The 15,034-nt window shown below is 40.7% G+C and overlaps 2 protein-coding genes across 4 annotated transcripts; both read left to right on the forward strand.

Moving 5' to 3' along the window:
• The first annotated feature begins 1,527 nt into the window (after positions 1–1,527).
• Positions 1,528–1,992, forward strand: LOC121774411. Its single transcript, XM_042171294.1, has one exon. It carries the CDS (start codon positions 1,528–1,530, stop codon positions 1,990–1,992), a length of 465 nt encoding a protein of 154 aa, XP_042027228.1.
• A 6,428-nt stretch (positions 1,993–8,420) lies between these two features.
• Positions 8,421–13,033, forward strand: LOC121773821 (U1 small nuclear ribonucleoprotein C-like). 3 transcript variants are annotated; one of them, XM_042170736.1, is made up of 7 exons: positions 8,448–8,575; positions 8,666–8,708; positions 8,795–8,909; positions 9,364–9,405; positions 10,317–10,572; positions 10,859–11,128; positions 12,732–13,033. In XM_042170736.1, the coding sequence occupies exons 2-6, from the start codon at positions 8,701–8,703 to the stop codon at positions 11,110–11,112; spliced, it is 675 nt and encodes a 224-aa protein (XP_042026670.1). In that variant the 5' UTR covers positions 8,448–8,575; positions 8,666–8,700; the 3' UTR covers positions 11,113–11,128; positions 12,732–13,033. The 3 variants fall into 3 exon arrangements, with proteins under 3 accessions (XP_042026671.1, XP_042026670.1, XP_042026669.1); XM_042170735.1 differs by lacking the exon at positions 12,732–13,033 and having other exon boundaries at positions 8,454–8,575; positions 10,859–11,360; XM_042170737.1 differs by lacking the exons at positions 8,795–8,909; positions 12,732–13,033 and having other exon boundaries at positions 8,421–8,575; positions 10,859–11,360.
• Positions 13,034–15,034: the final 2,001 nt, after the last annotated feature.

The raw sequence follows: 15,034 nt of genomic DNA on the forward strand, positions 1-15,034 counted from the left end.
GAAGTTGATAGAGCCAAGATCGTGGCGATTGAGCAGATGCCACCACCGTCTAGTGAGAAAGCCGCGAGGAGTTTCTTGGGGCACGTGGGGTTTTATCGGTGATTCATTAAGGATTTCTCTCAGATAGCCCGCCCCCTTTCCAATCTGCTAGCCAAGGATGTCAAGTTCAACTTCTCTGCAGAATGTTTGCAAGCCTTTGAAATTCTGAAAAAGACGTTGGTGAGTGCTCCCGTACTTATAGCTCCAGATTGGTCACAACCTTTCGAGATTATGTGCGATGCCAGTGACATGGCCGTGGGCTCAGCATTGGGGCAGAAGAGGGATAAAGTGTCTAGAGTGATCTACTATGCAAGCCGGACTCTAGATCCATCTCAGGCAAATTACACTACCACGGAGAAGGAGATGTTGGCTGTGGTATATTCTTTCAACAAGTTTCGGTCGTACCTCATTGGACCGAAAACGATTGTGTTTACAGATCCTGCTGCCATTCGCTATTTGTTTGCTAAAGTGGATGCCAAGCCTCGATTAATTCGTTGGGTTCTTTTGCTGCAAGAATTTGACTTGGAGATTCGGGACAGAAAGGGGTGTGAGAATGTGGTAGCCGATCACTTATCTAGATTGGAGCACTGTTTTGAAGGGGAGAACTTGAAGAAGCCTATCAATGAGGAGTTCCCTGATGAGCATCCCTTCTATGCTCAGAGCTCCTTGCCATGGTTTGCAGATATTGTGAACTTCCTAGTAGCCAAGGTGGTTCCAGAGGGCCTCAACAGGCATCAAAAGAGGAAGTTCTTTCATGATGTCAAGTTCTATTTTTGGGATGAGCCGTTCCTATTTAGAAGATGCGCGGATATGGTGATTAGGAGATGCACTCCTAATGAGCAATGGGAAGCGGTGATCAGAAACTGCCACTCAAGTCCTAGTGGAGGACATTTTGGAGCTAATCGGACGGCGATGAAAGTATTTCAATGCAGATTTTATTGGCCTAGCATCTATGGAGACTGTCAACAGTTTGTTCTTCATTGCGATAAATGCCAAAAAACTGAGGGTGTCTCCAAGAGGAAGGAAATGCCGATGACAACTATTGTAGAGATAGAGCTTTTCGATGTGTGGGGGATCAACTTCATGGGTCCCTTCCCACCATCCTCTGGCCATCAATACATCCTCTTAGCAATCGATTACGTTTCCCGTTGGGTGGAAGCAATCCCCACTCCGGTCCACTCTTACAAGGTGGTTATCAACTTTGTCAAGAAGAACATTTTTACGAGGTTTGGGGCGCCGCGAGCCTTACTTAGTGATGGGGGTTCTCATTTCAAGAACAAGTGGTTGGAAGTCGTGTTGAGCAAATATGGTGTCAAGCACCGAATCACTTTCCCATATCATCCTTAAGCCAATGGTCAAACTGAATTGGCCAATCGAGAGATCAAAGGCATCTTGGAGAAGACGGTGAATACCAACAGAAAGGATTGGGCTTTGAAGCTCGATGATGCGCTTTGGGCGTATAGAACGGCTTATAAAACGCTAATCGGCATGTCACCTTATCAGTTGGTGTTTGGGAAATCTTGTCATCTTCCTGTGGAGCTTGAGCACAAGTCATATTGGGCAGTGAAGCAGTTAAATGCCAACTACTACAAGGAGAGAAAGGAGAGACAATCTTATCTGAATTTGCTTGATGAATTCCGGAACGAGGCGTTCGAAAATTCTGCCATCTTCAAGGAGCGTCTCAAAACCTATCATGATAAGATGATTGAGAAGCGGGAGTTCTTCCCAGGAGATTTGGTGTTGTTATTCAATGCTCGGATGAAACTCTTCCCCGGAAAGCTTAAGTCAAGGTGGTCCGGCCCTTTCAAAGTTAGAACTGTGATGAAGAATGGTGCTTTAGAACTTGAAGTTGATGATGGGAGAGTGTTCACGGCCAATGGTCAGAATGTGAAGACGTTTCATACTATGGAGCAGAAGGAAGAAGTGTTCCGACTCTCCTTGGAGCCCCAGTAATCTGCTATGAAGATGTCAAGCTAACGACTTTAACCAAAAGCGCTTCAGGGGAGGCAACCCCTAGTAGGTAACTTTATCGTTTTTTGTGTGATTTTTCTTTTGATTCTCTTTGTTTTAATTTTCTTTGTTTAGTGTCTTAGTTTTTTTACTTAAGTGTTCTATCAAAAGTGGAGTTGGTTGTGCTTGGGGGTTGTCATTGTGCAGGATTATCTGCGAATAACTGACATAATGGGTGCAGCATTTGGATTCAGCAGGAAAAAATGCCCAGAAACTTTCACCCAGACGGGTGGTTTTTTTGCGTTGAAAAATTTCACCCGGCCGGGTCGACAGTTTTGTTCGTGGACAGTCCAGAGAGTTTCACCCGGCCGGGTGAATATTCAGTTCATTAATTCCACCCGACCGGGTCGTCGTGTTTGTTAAGGATGGGTCCAGTAAGTTTCACCCGGCCGGGCGGTTTTCAAGTACATTAATTCCACCCGGCCGGGTCCGACTCGGCGAGCCCTAGGTATAAATCAGGTACACCCGGGCCTTCTCCCTCTCTTCTCACCCGGTGCCCCCCCCCCCCTCCTCCTCTCTTCCTCTTCATTTTTTTCTTCACAAAACACACATAAATTCACACTAATCTCACACACGCATCTCAAATTCACCACACCCATCTCAAATTATCTTTTGTTTGAGTGTTTTGGTCCAATTAATTTGTGCATTAGGTGGATTTCACTCAAGAGCCCAAAGAGAAAGCCCTAATTTTTAAATTCTCTCACTTTAAACAACAAAGGTGTGTTCACCTCAAATCTTCTCTATCCATGGATATGGAGTTGTATTTTGTGATGAGTAGGAAGGTTATAGCTTATGCAAGTTGAGTTGATGATAGTTATGTGCTTGACTTGTAAGATTGTAGGAGCTATAGTATAAATTGTTATTTGTGGGGTGAAGTGAAATCCTTGACTATGAAATGGTGAGTTGAGTGAATCCATTGTTCATTGCTTGAAATTGATGCTTGATGTTTGAGTTATGAAATTGCTATTGCTTGCGTGATTTATGTTGATGGAATTGTTGTTTGAGCAGTTATTCTATAATGGGGGTTGATATTGGTGATTTTGTGAGTTTTAGGGATCGAGTCTATCTCCCTCATTGTGTGATTTGTTTTAGGGATTGAGCATATCTCCTCGGTATTGTGTGTGATGAAAGTAATTGTAGGAATCGAGTCTATCTTCCTAATTGCTTTTGCCTTACTTGCTTGTTTATATGGTATGCATAGGGATTGAGTCTATCTCCCTTTTTGATGGTGATTAGACAATACAAGTACGTGAAACATCTTAAGTTTGGGGGAATTTGAATACTTTATTATTTACTATGTTAGGGAGTACAATCTTGTTCTAACATTCCTCATTCTAGGTACTCATCAAATGGCCCCAAACGCTCTAAAACCTCACAGAGTGGGTGTCATACTCCAGAAAGGTGAATCAAAGAAATGGGATGCATTGGTGGCGTTGGATAGCGTGCCATCAAGATATCCAAGCTGGGGCACGTTCAATGGCCTCGGTATCAAGCAATCTTGGGACATCCTCGTTGTGGCCGGCCATCTCACACACTTGTTCACGAGGAAATTCGGGTCGTACAAGGCCCTGACGGTAGAGTTCTTCACCACACTTAAGGTGGAGTACTCCGGAAAGAGGATTGAGTCAATGTCTTTCCGACTTATGAATGAAGCACATGACCTTACCGTCGATGAGTTTAATGAGCTCTTCCAGTTGACGGAAGAAGGTGAAGAAGGTCTTCTTGAGGACCCTCGGCCTGCGGACTACAGAAGAGACGAGTTTTGGGGAATGATCAGCAATGAAGCTGCTTTCAATCCGTCTAGAGCCCAACGCCATCAGAAACCCAGTGCTGAGATATATGACGAAGGCCCTGGTCTACCTGCCCTTTGGCCACACGGAAGCGGGAAGCATTTCAACAAAGATGTTATTCTTGCTGTGGGGAATGCTCAGCCGGAGAAGGATCAACATGGGCCACTACATGATTAAGCACTTGGAGAGGCAATCGAAGAAGACGACGGGAAAGCTTTGTTGTGGGGGAATCGTAGTGGCTTTGGCGTATAAATTCGGAGTCAGTTTTGACAATCGGATGCAAGATCAAGGACCATCGCTACTGGACTAGGAAACACTCAAGAAGGCGGGCATTATAATGGTTGATAGCCGAGTGAGGGGTATTTCAAGATAGAACCAGGGATGTGCATCAGATTCCCCGACCCGCAGCTCTTCGCAGTCGGAGGATGGGGTTACAAAGACAACTGGAAAATGAACTCCCAGGCTCATTTGGAGAAGATCGAAAATGACTCCCCTCAAGGAGAAGTTGCCCCAGACGCTAGGCCGATCTTCATAGACCCAGACTATTTGCCGCAGCCTCATATCCCCATGGAGCCTCTGCAAATCCAGGATGCGTCGGCGGCCATGGATGAGGAAGGTGATGAGATCGGCTCTGAGTTTGAAGTGGGTCAAAGTAGTCGGCCCAATAGGAGTAGACCGCGGGGGAGACCGTCCAGAGATAGCTATCTGGCGGAAATTGCTGCAGGGGTACGATCGCTTCAGGTGAGCCATGATCAGCAGGCGGCCCGTTGGAATCAGGCGAACACGGAAGCAATGGCATGGAGAGCCCAGTGCGACACCCGGTTGGATGGTTTTGGGAACCAGCTTGACCACTATGGGGAACAACTGCAACACCTGCACACTCGGCTCGACGCAAGTGATGCAGCACGACAGGCTTTCTACCAGGCATACTACGCGAGGTTCCCGCCGCCTTCGGAATAGAGGTACCTCAACCATCCACTGCTCTTCAAACTTATTATATCCTCTGTCTTGAATAAGTTTGGGGGGTTCTGACGTGGATCGGTTGCTCTTCTCCCCCACTTGTTTAACGAATATGTTCTTGAGACTATTGTTTTTTTTCTCTCTTCTTTTATTTAATTTTGCTTATTTGGTGTCATTTGGTGTAAGTCCCGCCTGTGGGACTCGAATTCGAATATGGATGAATGTAAGATAATTTGTGCTATGCAATGGGTTGATAGCTAATGATGATAATTGCTTTGTCTTGAAAATTTTGGTCAGAATGGTTAGGGACTTGCGTGATCAATTCATGATTTAATTGTGAGTGAAGTGCTTGTTTGATTGGTCAATGCTAAACCCGGTGAGATTTGAGTCGTATGTTGTTCATGTGTGATTTGATTGGGTATGTACTTTTGTTTCTAGAACTTGCTCCTCGTCATGTCAAGTCTATATAGTGGATGTGAACTTAAGAGATGAAGTTAGACATTCTTTGATTATCCTCATACACTCGTAAATCCCTAGTTAGCCCTCATAGCAAAAAAAAAATGGGTTTGATTGATGAAAAGTAGTATCTTAAATCACTCTCTAAAGTGAATGTCCTTGAGAAAGAGAAGCACATTGGTAGGAAGTGTTAAGGAAGGGGTTCGTTTTATTAAAAAAAATCGGAGGTATAAGCTAGACGAAATCTAGGAGAAAAAAAAAGTGTGTTGACGGAGATAGTAATAAGTGGGTCTTGGAAGCTAGGAGGAAGCATGATGAAATCGATCTTATCTGAGTTTTGTTTTGGTTTGCTAGCATTGTTGAGGAGGTTGGAGGCTTTCAGAGAGGGGTGATGCCTTTCACATACCTTGGGGTCCCGATCTTCAGAGGAGCAAGGAAGACAGATCATCTTTTGCCCCTCAGACAGAAGCTCATGGACAGAATCCACAGTTGGTGCCATCGACATCTTGCTTTTGGGGGTCGGCTTGCTTTGATTAAGAGCACCCTCGCCGCCATCCCACTTCACATCTTACAGGTCATGAATCCTCTGCTTGGCTTTCTGGACGAGTTGGGGCAAATTCTGGCTAGATATTTTTGGGGTACAGTTGGAGAAAATAGGAAGCTACACTGGATTTCTTGGAGACAGACTTGCTTGCCTTTTGATGAGGGTGGCTTGGGTATTCGCCGCTTCAGGGAAGTGTCAGTGCCTTTTGGTTCAAGCTGTGGTGGAGACTGCTAGCTCAAGATTATCTTTGGGCCAAGTTCATGACCCAGAAGTACAGTATCCTTCCTTGTCATTTGCATACATCTCCTTGTGGGTCGCATGATAGTCCTACTTAGCGTCGTTTGTGTCGTATTTGGTCATACATGCATAAGTATATCCGTTGGTCCTTGGGTGAAGGGAAGATCAGCTTCTGGGATGATGTCTGGCTTGGGGCTAGCCCCATCCGGAGTCTGTGCGTCCCGGAAAATGATCCTCCTCAATCTCAGGCTATTGCATCATATTGGCATGATTATGCATGGGATGAGGATATGCTGCATAGTTTATCTTTCAGGTTTGGCGTACCTCCAAATGTGATAGACCAGATCAGAGCCACGCCGATTGAGTTGGGGGCGAAGGATGTGAGGCGATGAAGTCTGACTAGCCATGTCGAGTTCTCTATGACCTCAGCCTGGGAAAGCATCTGGACTAGATTGCCGAAGAGGGAGATTTTTGGGCTTATCTGGAACCAAGGGTTGACCCCTACCATCTCGGTGTTCATTTGGAGGTTTTTATTTGGTGGGTTGCCGGTGGATGAGAAGTTGCAGAGGAGGGGGATTGAGTTAGCGTCTAGATGTCAGTGTTGTCGGTCTCCTTCAGTCGAGTCTCTTAGTCATGTCTTTTTCTTGAGTCAGTCGGCTTTTTCTGCATGGGAGTATTTCGATGCCTGGTTTCCTTCCTCGCACACACCGATTCACACGAGCACTGATATCGCACTTAGACTAGGTCACTGGTGGAGGTCCTCTTTCCAGAGGGCTACTGCCTGACATATTAGTTTTCTTGTTCCCTGTTTGATTGCTTGGTTTCTTTGGACGGAGAGGAACAGCTGCAACCATGGCGGTCGTCCTTTTCGTCATTCTCATGTTATTAGGCAGGTCACTCACCACCTGCACGTGCTTGTCTTGGCCGACAAGATCACCTCGACCCACTAGAGGGGATACTCGCCATCGGTTGATTTCATGCCTTTCTCCCCAAGACAGCGTGTTCTGCGGTCACTCATGGTCCTATGGCATCCCCCTGATGCCCCTTGGGTGAAGCTAAACACTGACGGTGCCTTCTCTACATCAATAATGGAGGCGGGGGGGGGGAGGGGGATTGGTTCGAGGCTCTGATGGAGGACTTTTGCGTTCCTTCTGTGCTCCAATAGCCGCATCATCGAGCTTTGAGGCGGAGCTGTTGGCTCTGATTCGGGGGTTCGAGATGGCTATGGAGCTTTCGACACACATCTGGATTGAGCTTGACTCAGCAGCGACTCTAGTTACCTTGTTGTCATCTAGACAGCTTGGCGCTGCGAATTTCAGACATCACATGGGTTTGATCCGGAGTATGACTTCTCAGCGACATGTTCGGTTCTCACACATCTACAGAGAAGGGAACCGAGCTGCTGACTTTCTTGCAGGTAGGGGGTTCAGACCCCTGTCCTTACTTACTATGATCCAATCTCTGCGCCTCGGTATCTGAAGGCGCTGGTTAGGATGGACCAGCTGGGATATCCTAACTTCCGTTTCTGACGTAGAGATGTGGGTTGATCCAGCTTTTTTGGTGGCTGGTTTTGATAATTTTTCTTTTCTCCCTCGTACATATATAGTCAGTTTTTTTCCACTTAATAGTACGGAGGATCTCGACTTGTGGGACCTCTACTTGGCTTCTTCATGTTCTTGTTTAGATCCTAGTCACTTTTGGGCTAAGATCATGTTGTTGGAACATTTTATCTTGATATTATTTACGGGTTGAAGGTCTGCCTAAACCTCCCGCCCACAAAGGACGTTTTTTATTAAAAAAAAAGTCAATAACCATCAAAATTCATAAGTTCAAACATCCATTCCTTATAAACATCACAATTCCATAATTCATAAGAATCAAGATCTAACAATAACATCATCAAAGATTCAAAATTCAAAATTCAAAATATCACAAGTCAATAAAATTAAAATGTAATTAAAAAAAATAAATTATATCTTATAAGCTAACTATTAAGTATTAATTAAAATATAGTTAAGAAATTAAATTACATTTAATTATAATAAAAACATAATTTATTAATTTTAGAAAACAAATCGGATAATTCGGGTATACCATATCCGATATCGGGTAACCCGGTACCCGATAATCCAAAATTCTCACTACCCGGTCCTAATTCGATACCCGAAAAATAGGATTTCAGGTGTCCAATTATCCGACTTTTTTGGATTTGAATAGTGGGTATCCAATACCCGATATCTATTTTGACAGGCCTAATATTAGAGACCAATAACTCTATTATAAAATACTGCTGTCTGATAAATTTCTGACGTTATTGAGACGAAGAGTTTTAATGGGCCCAATTACGTTTCTCCATAAAATGGGTTTGATTATCCGAACCCGTGACGCGGGTTGAGCCCGACCCGTCAGTTTGTCAAAGCTTTACTATAAACCCTATAATAATTCCCCCCAAATCCACTGGATTAACAATTGGATTTTATTTCGTTCACCGATTTTAATTTTTTTCGGATATATCAGAAATTCTCTCACTAATGCCGCGGTATTAGTTTTCTTCTACGTGATTCAGTATGTAGATTATTCGGAGTATTGTTTATCGGGTGCTGAATAATCTTTCTTGTTTTTGTTGCAGGTACTACTGTGATTATTGTGACACTTACTTGACTCATGATTCTGTAAGTTTATTCTGAAATTTTATGTTTTTCTGCGTGTTCTGTTTTGATGTTAGCTCAATTAATGACTTACTGAGCCCTAACTTCAGATATATCAATTATTATTTGGCGATTGAAGAAAGGATTCGACAATATCAGTATCAGATTTTTAGCTCCGGAGTGCATTTTCTAAATCATCAATGCGTTGATCAACTGCATTGCAAAGTCGATCATGACAGATATTCTAACTCGAATCTAAATAGTTATACATGTTTCTGGAATTGCAGATAATCAGATGATAGTTATGCAAGTTCTTCATTGGCTTGATGTTGAATTTCTTCTAATAATTTTTGAATGCTTGGACTAGCTGGTTCTGTGTGATGCTCTTTCTCTTATAATGACTAGGTTTCCTTTTCACGTCTGCTTTTTAGCCCGGAATGTGTTTTCTAAATAATCAATGTGTTGATCAACTGCATTGCAAAATCGATCTCTTATGCGACTTGAATCTAATTAGTTATACATATTTCTTGAATTGCAGACAATCTAATGATAGTTATGCAAGTTCTTCATTGGCTTGATGTTGCATTTCTTCTAATTAATTTTTGCTTGGTCTAGCTGGTTCTGTGTGGTGCTCTTTTTCTGATAATGACTAGGCGTCCTTTTTGTGTCTGTTTTGTAGCCTTCTGTCAGAAAGCAGCATAATTCTGGCTACAAACATAAGGTACACCTCTTGATGATGTAGTAGAGTATTGAATTATTTACTTTATCTTCAATTGTGCTGGCATTAGTGTTATTAAATATCTTCCGTGGCATCGCCATGACATTTATCTGTGGTGGCATTTTGTAAAAATGCCATCGCCATGCCGATTTGTTGAAGATTTGGATGTTGGACACCATGGGCTGCCTGTGGCGCCATGGTGGTTATGGTGGTTGTTTTGTCATTTTCAGTCCATTAACCTGCAACCCACCCTGTTTACCCAAGTAACCAGACCAATTTGAATAGAGTGTTTAGTCTCCAAAACGATAAAACCTGAAACCTCATCCATGTCTCGCTCTCAAACCCTATCCCTACCGCTCAGTAACTCAGTAATTATTTATGCTATTCGCTATTCTGTTGTAAATTACATTTTTTATGACTATAGTAAATAGTTTCTGCAACTTCAAAGTCGAACTCAGTATACAAAATTTCTGTAACAGTTATTTCAAACTAAAAAGAATATGATGTAGTAAAACAATATGATGCAGATTGAAATAAAACAATACTATGATCCAGTAAAAGAATATAATGCAGTAAACCAAAATTTCTGGAACAGTATGACTTTAATGTGGACTTGTTGAGGATGACTATGTTGAGGTTGATGAGGATTGAGGATTTGAATTTAGACATAATATGTATTGATGTATGACTTCACACTTTAATTATTGTGCTAAGACTTCACTTATTAGACATATTATGCAATTGTTTATGATTATATGGAGTATATTTTAATTGTTGTTCTAAGGTTTGAGATATATGAATAATATATTTATTTATTTATTTATCGATTGCCATATCCTTGTGGCGGGTTTTTGGTCGACCGCCATATGCCATTAGTAACATTGGCTGGCAATTAACATTTGCGGGGTGTCCAGGCAAACATAAGATCCTACTACCAAAAGTTTGAGGAACAACAAACTCAGATTTTGATTGATCAGAAGATCAAGGAGCATCTTGGACAGACAGTAGTATATCAACAGATTGGTGCAGCTTATAACCAACATCTTGCTGCTTTTCCCGGAGCAAGGCCGCGCCTACCTGTCATGCCGCCTCCTATGTTTCCGGGACCTCCTCAGATGGTTCCTGGTATGAGGCCTCCAATGCTGCCTATACCAGTTCCTGGTGCTCCTGGTAAAGCAAATTCTCACACTATTCATCTCATTATTTCGTTGTCAATTATTTTTATTATTTTGCCGTGCAAGATCATGATCTGGGGGAAATTCTGGTAGTATGTTTTTGGCAAGATTGTCAACAGAAGCATGGTGGCTATTCTAGATCATGAAATAATATATCTCTGCCTTGCCTTGCATTGCAGTATAAGGGGGGAATAAAAATGGAAAATTTGGATAATTTGATGCATAGGATGTGTAATAAACAAATCTGGATGCATTCAATTTAACGCAGTGATTGCTATTAGGTTATGGAAATTCTCCAATGGTCCCAATGCAGCCTCAGCCTGCTCCTTCGTTGCCTCCACAATCTAGTGGGCTTCCACCTCCACCAAGTACGAGTGCGCCATCACCAGTTCCTGGAGGAGGCCAACCCCCTAGCTCTAGCGGTGCGCCACCACCTAATGCTACTCAAATGTACAATGTGAATCCACCTGGAACTTCTGCTGCTTCTGCACCTGCTGGTGGCTATTCTTATCCACAGTACTCTCAAACCGGTTAATAGTTTACTAGCCATGGTAATGTCTTGCACTAGCAATTACCAGTTTCTTTTTCTCAATGTTATTTGCTTAAAGATAGGTCTTCTGAGAAGAAAAACTCATACTAGTCAATAGATACTGGTGTTTCTTCCTAGTTTCGGAAAAAATAGGTACCTAATATTTAGGAAAACCCCTTTTTACCCTACATATTTTATGCAGAGCCCCAGCCTCATGTCACAGTTTACTGGCTAGTGTTTTCAACTGAATTCTATGAGTTTGTGCAGATAGTGCTAAAGAAGTAGTTGTTAGATTAAACTAGTATGACATAAGAAAATAAGAATTGAAAGCAATATGGAGATTTAAAAAAAACAGAAATGTACTTATCTTGTCTCACTCAAAATGAAGAATTTACTACTCCCTGGTGAATGAAACATTTATTCAATTTTAATTTATAATCTAAGTGAAGTAAAAACAATAAATTTAATGACAAAAATAAGATGTGTGACTAATGATCTAAGAGTATGAATTAATTAGAATAAGATATACAAATAAAGAAAATATGTGTGAGTAAAGATGTTTATAAAAAGTGCTATGCAAGTCATTAATCCAAATAAAAGGCAAATTAATATATAAATTTAATAGCTTAATTTATAAAAATTAATTTGAAAAAAATATATGGAATATTAAACATATCCACATTAAATATATGAATAATTTAAATCATATAAATTTAAAACTTCTTTGAGAAGTCAAGTTAGAAAATTTGTATTATCCAATAATCACATTTTAGTTGGCTATTTATTTATTTCTTTTAATTTCAGACCATAGCATAACTTGATATACATTGTCAAAGACTAAATGAAATTTTTATATTGGAAAGAATAAATTTCTTACTTCCCGCCACATATACGTATAAAAAGTAAATTACTACTATCACTTAAAATAACGATAATATTTTATGCGTCTTGTTTGTTTTGAATAATGTGAGAATTTACACTACTCTTTATATTAAGAAGTTATACAAACTTTATAAGTTAGATTTAATTTTAAATATATATAATGTCATCTTATTCCTTAGTTTAATCTATAAACTTAGTAGTATTGTTTAATTAGAGGCGAATTAAAATATAAGAACTAAAAACTTTAATTGAGTAAATATAGGATGTAAATTGTAAGCATTACATATATGTGTTCTCGTTTAGCTTGTGAATTAATTTGGAGAAAAAGTATTGCAATAAATGATTAAATCTCAATTTTAACCTAAATAAATGGAAGGCAAACTAAACTCTCTAGCACAATTCCAATTTAACTCAAATATAAGTCTAATTAATTTATAAATTTAATAACTTAATTATAAAAAAATTTAATGGTAGTGCACTGTTTAAATGTTTTTTAAAACTTCTTCAAGAAGTTAGCATTTTATTGGGCTATTATTTGTCCAATTGTTTTTGCCTTAAAAAATTATTTTTGAATAGAAGACACATCATCTTTCCATTTTCCCTCCAAAAATGACATTAAGGATTTTTCATCAAACTTGCACTTTAGATTATGATAGATTGGAAAAGATCAATTGTTATGAAATTCTATCTGTATGCTCATTTGTGTGCTCTGACAAAATCGGACATTGTTGATTTTCATGCAGAGAATGTGCTGAGCTTAGAGGGCTGTATTTCGATTTCGAATACATATTGCATTGTTAACTGTCATTGCACACGCTTGAGCTTACCTATGAAAAGCTGCTTGTAGAAGTATGAGAGATGTGAATTGGTGAGATGGACTTTTTGTAATTCTGTGGAGATTTTCTTTTCTTTTAGGAGAATTTTCATGGTGAAAATCTACATGCTAGTGCTGAGGTTCTAACAATTTGATTTAAAAGTCTCTCATATGTATGAGACAGAAAGAAAGCAAGACACTAATTTTGGCAAAATATAATTCAATTTTCTACACTTTCTCTAAAGCTTAAAGTATTCAAAAATAAAGATTAATTCAGAAACTAAATCATCTCCTACATTATATACACTACAGCACGATGGCAACGATGAACACCTATTTATTGCCAGCAACAAGCCTACCCTACACCTTAATAAAAGCAAAATCATTTCGTCATGTGAAGAAACTGGTTTGTCTTCAACCACATTGTTGATCTAGTCCTCTTGACATGATCAGCAAAGAGGCCATGCCTGCCAATGAAGAACAAAAACGTATAACGTGGAGAAACTATATGGGCTATCTATCTCGACTGAAATGAAATGGGACACGCGTTTCATATTCTAGTCATTCAACAGCAGCTCCGAGCTGTAGGCAGTGCCACCTGCAATGATCATCTCATAAGAAACTTGCTTGTTTGGTTCTAAGGTTGCAGTTATGGAGCATGGGAGGAATTACCAACCTTTCTCAAGAAAAGGAACACATCTTCTTCACAAGCTAGAATCAACAGATCGTCTGGCAGTTGCTCGTCCTTACATACAGATCTGCCAAGTCTCTCAACGGCTGATGAGTAATGCAACAAGAATTAGTAAGCAAAATATGACAAATTGGAGTGCAGCTCATCTGGGATGTGGACGTGTCAGAAGGAAAAGCTCATACATTTGACAGATTACGGGTTTAAGGGGAAGGAGGAAAAAAAAAAAGAAAAGGACCGAATCCGAGCCTTACCACCTTCTTTGCAGTATACAGTACTCCCTCTGTCCCACTTTAGGAGTCTCAGTTGAGTTCGGCACGTGTTTTAAGAAATGTAAAGGAAAATTGGTGAAAAAAAACAGTGGAATGCAGGTTCTACTTTTTTATATTAGTTTTATAATAAAATGTGAGTAGAAAAAAGTTAGTGGAATGTGGGGCTTAATACATTTTATGGAATATTCCAACCGAGACTCCTAAAGTGAGACGGAGGGAGTAGTAATTTTTTGTGTTGATAAGACAACTAGCTTGTCCACAACTTTCAATCCACAAACAAGTAACCACAGAAGCATATATTCCTTGTGCGGGCGAACTCATGCGCAACGAAATGTGTAGCATCTAACATAAAAAAGGTTGTAGCTAAATAACATAAAGAAAGATGAGCAGAAATGAAAGAAGGATACATTTTTCTGCTGTTTGACAACATCCATGTGGGTTGTGGATACTTGAATGAATATGCAGAAGACTTCGGGGACCAACTTGCAAATAATGAAGAGTTTTGAGATTGAAAGTTGGTTACAACGGCTAGTTAACGATTTCTTGGTTGTGAAGGAGCTGGGCTGTTTTAAAAGGAAGTCAGAGCTACGGTTTTGAATAGCATAGCAAGATTAACAACTCATTCATGAGAAAATACACATTATCTGTTGAGAGGAATTAGTTTGTGTATCTCCAATTCTTGGCGAGGGTTCATAGTTGAAGATTAGAGAGAGCTGATTCTTGAGTGTGTAACTGAGTTGTGTAAATTGTATCTTCTTCGATCTGGTGAATAAAGCGTTTCTGTGATTCTCCCGTGGATGTAGGTTCGAAAGAGCCGAACCACGTAAAGAGCTGTGTTGATTTGCTTTTCGTTTGTTTTGCCCCACAATTGTTCGTTTGCCTGCGATTCTGTTCTTCGTGGTGTGTCGATATTTGCATCAGTTTTATAACAAATTGGCGCCGTCTGTGGGAAGCGAACCCACGAGATGACTACCGCGAAGTTCGACATGGAGAAATTCACGGGTAAGAATGACTTTGGGTTATGGCGCCTCAAGATGAAGGCGGTTCTCATGCAGCAGGGTTTATGGGATGTTTTGAAGAACAAATCCGACGCAGAGGGTGAGAAGGCTGACGGCAAGGCACCGGATGGGGAAAAATCTGGCGTCAAGGCTCAGGAGCTCCATGACAAAGCCTATAGCACACTGATCCTCAGCCTTAGTGATCGAGTGCTTAGAGAGGTTTCTAAGGAAGAAACCGCAGCTGGAGTTTGGGCGAAGCTAGAGTCATTGTATA

The sequence above is a fragment of the Salvia splendens genome, chromosome 17 (assembly GCF_004379255.2).
Source record: "Salvia splendens isolate huo1 chromosome 17, SspV2, whole genome shotgun sequence".
NCBI classification, from domain to species: domain Eukaryota; kingdom Viridiplantae; phylum Streptophyta; class Magnoliopsida; order Lamiales; family Lamiaceae; genus Salvia; species Salvia splendens.

Coding starts and splice junctions, on each gene's coding strand:
- LOC121774411 (XM_042171294.1), top strand. CDS start 1,528: ATGTCACCTTATCAGTTGGTGTTTGGGAAATCTTGTCATCTTCCTGTG.
- LOC121773821 (XM_042170736.1), top strand. Junction 9,406..10,316: donor ATTCTGGCTACAAACATAAG/GTACACCTCTTG, acceptor CGGGGTGTCCAG/GCAAACATAAGATCCTACTA. Junction 10,573..10,858: donor ACCAGTTCCTGGTGCTCCTG/GTAAAGCAAATT, acceptor GATTGCTATTAG/GTTATGGAAATTCTCCAATG.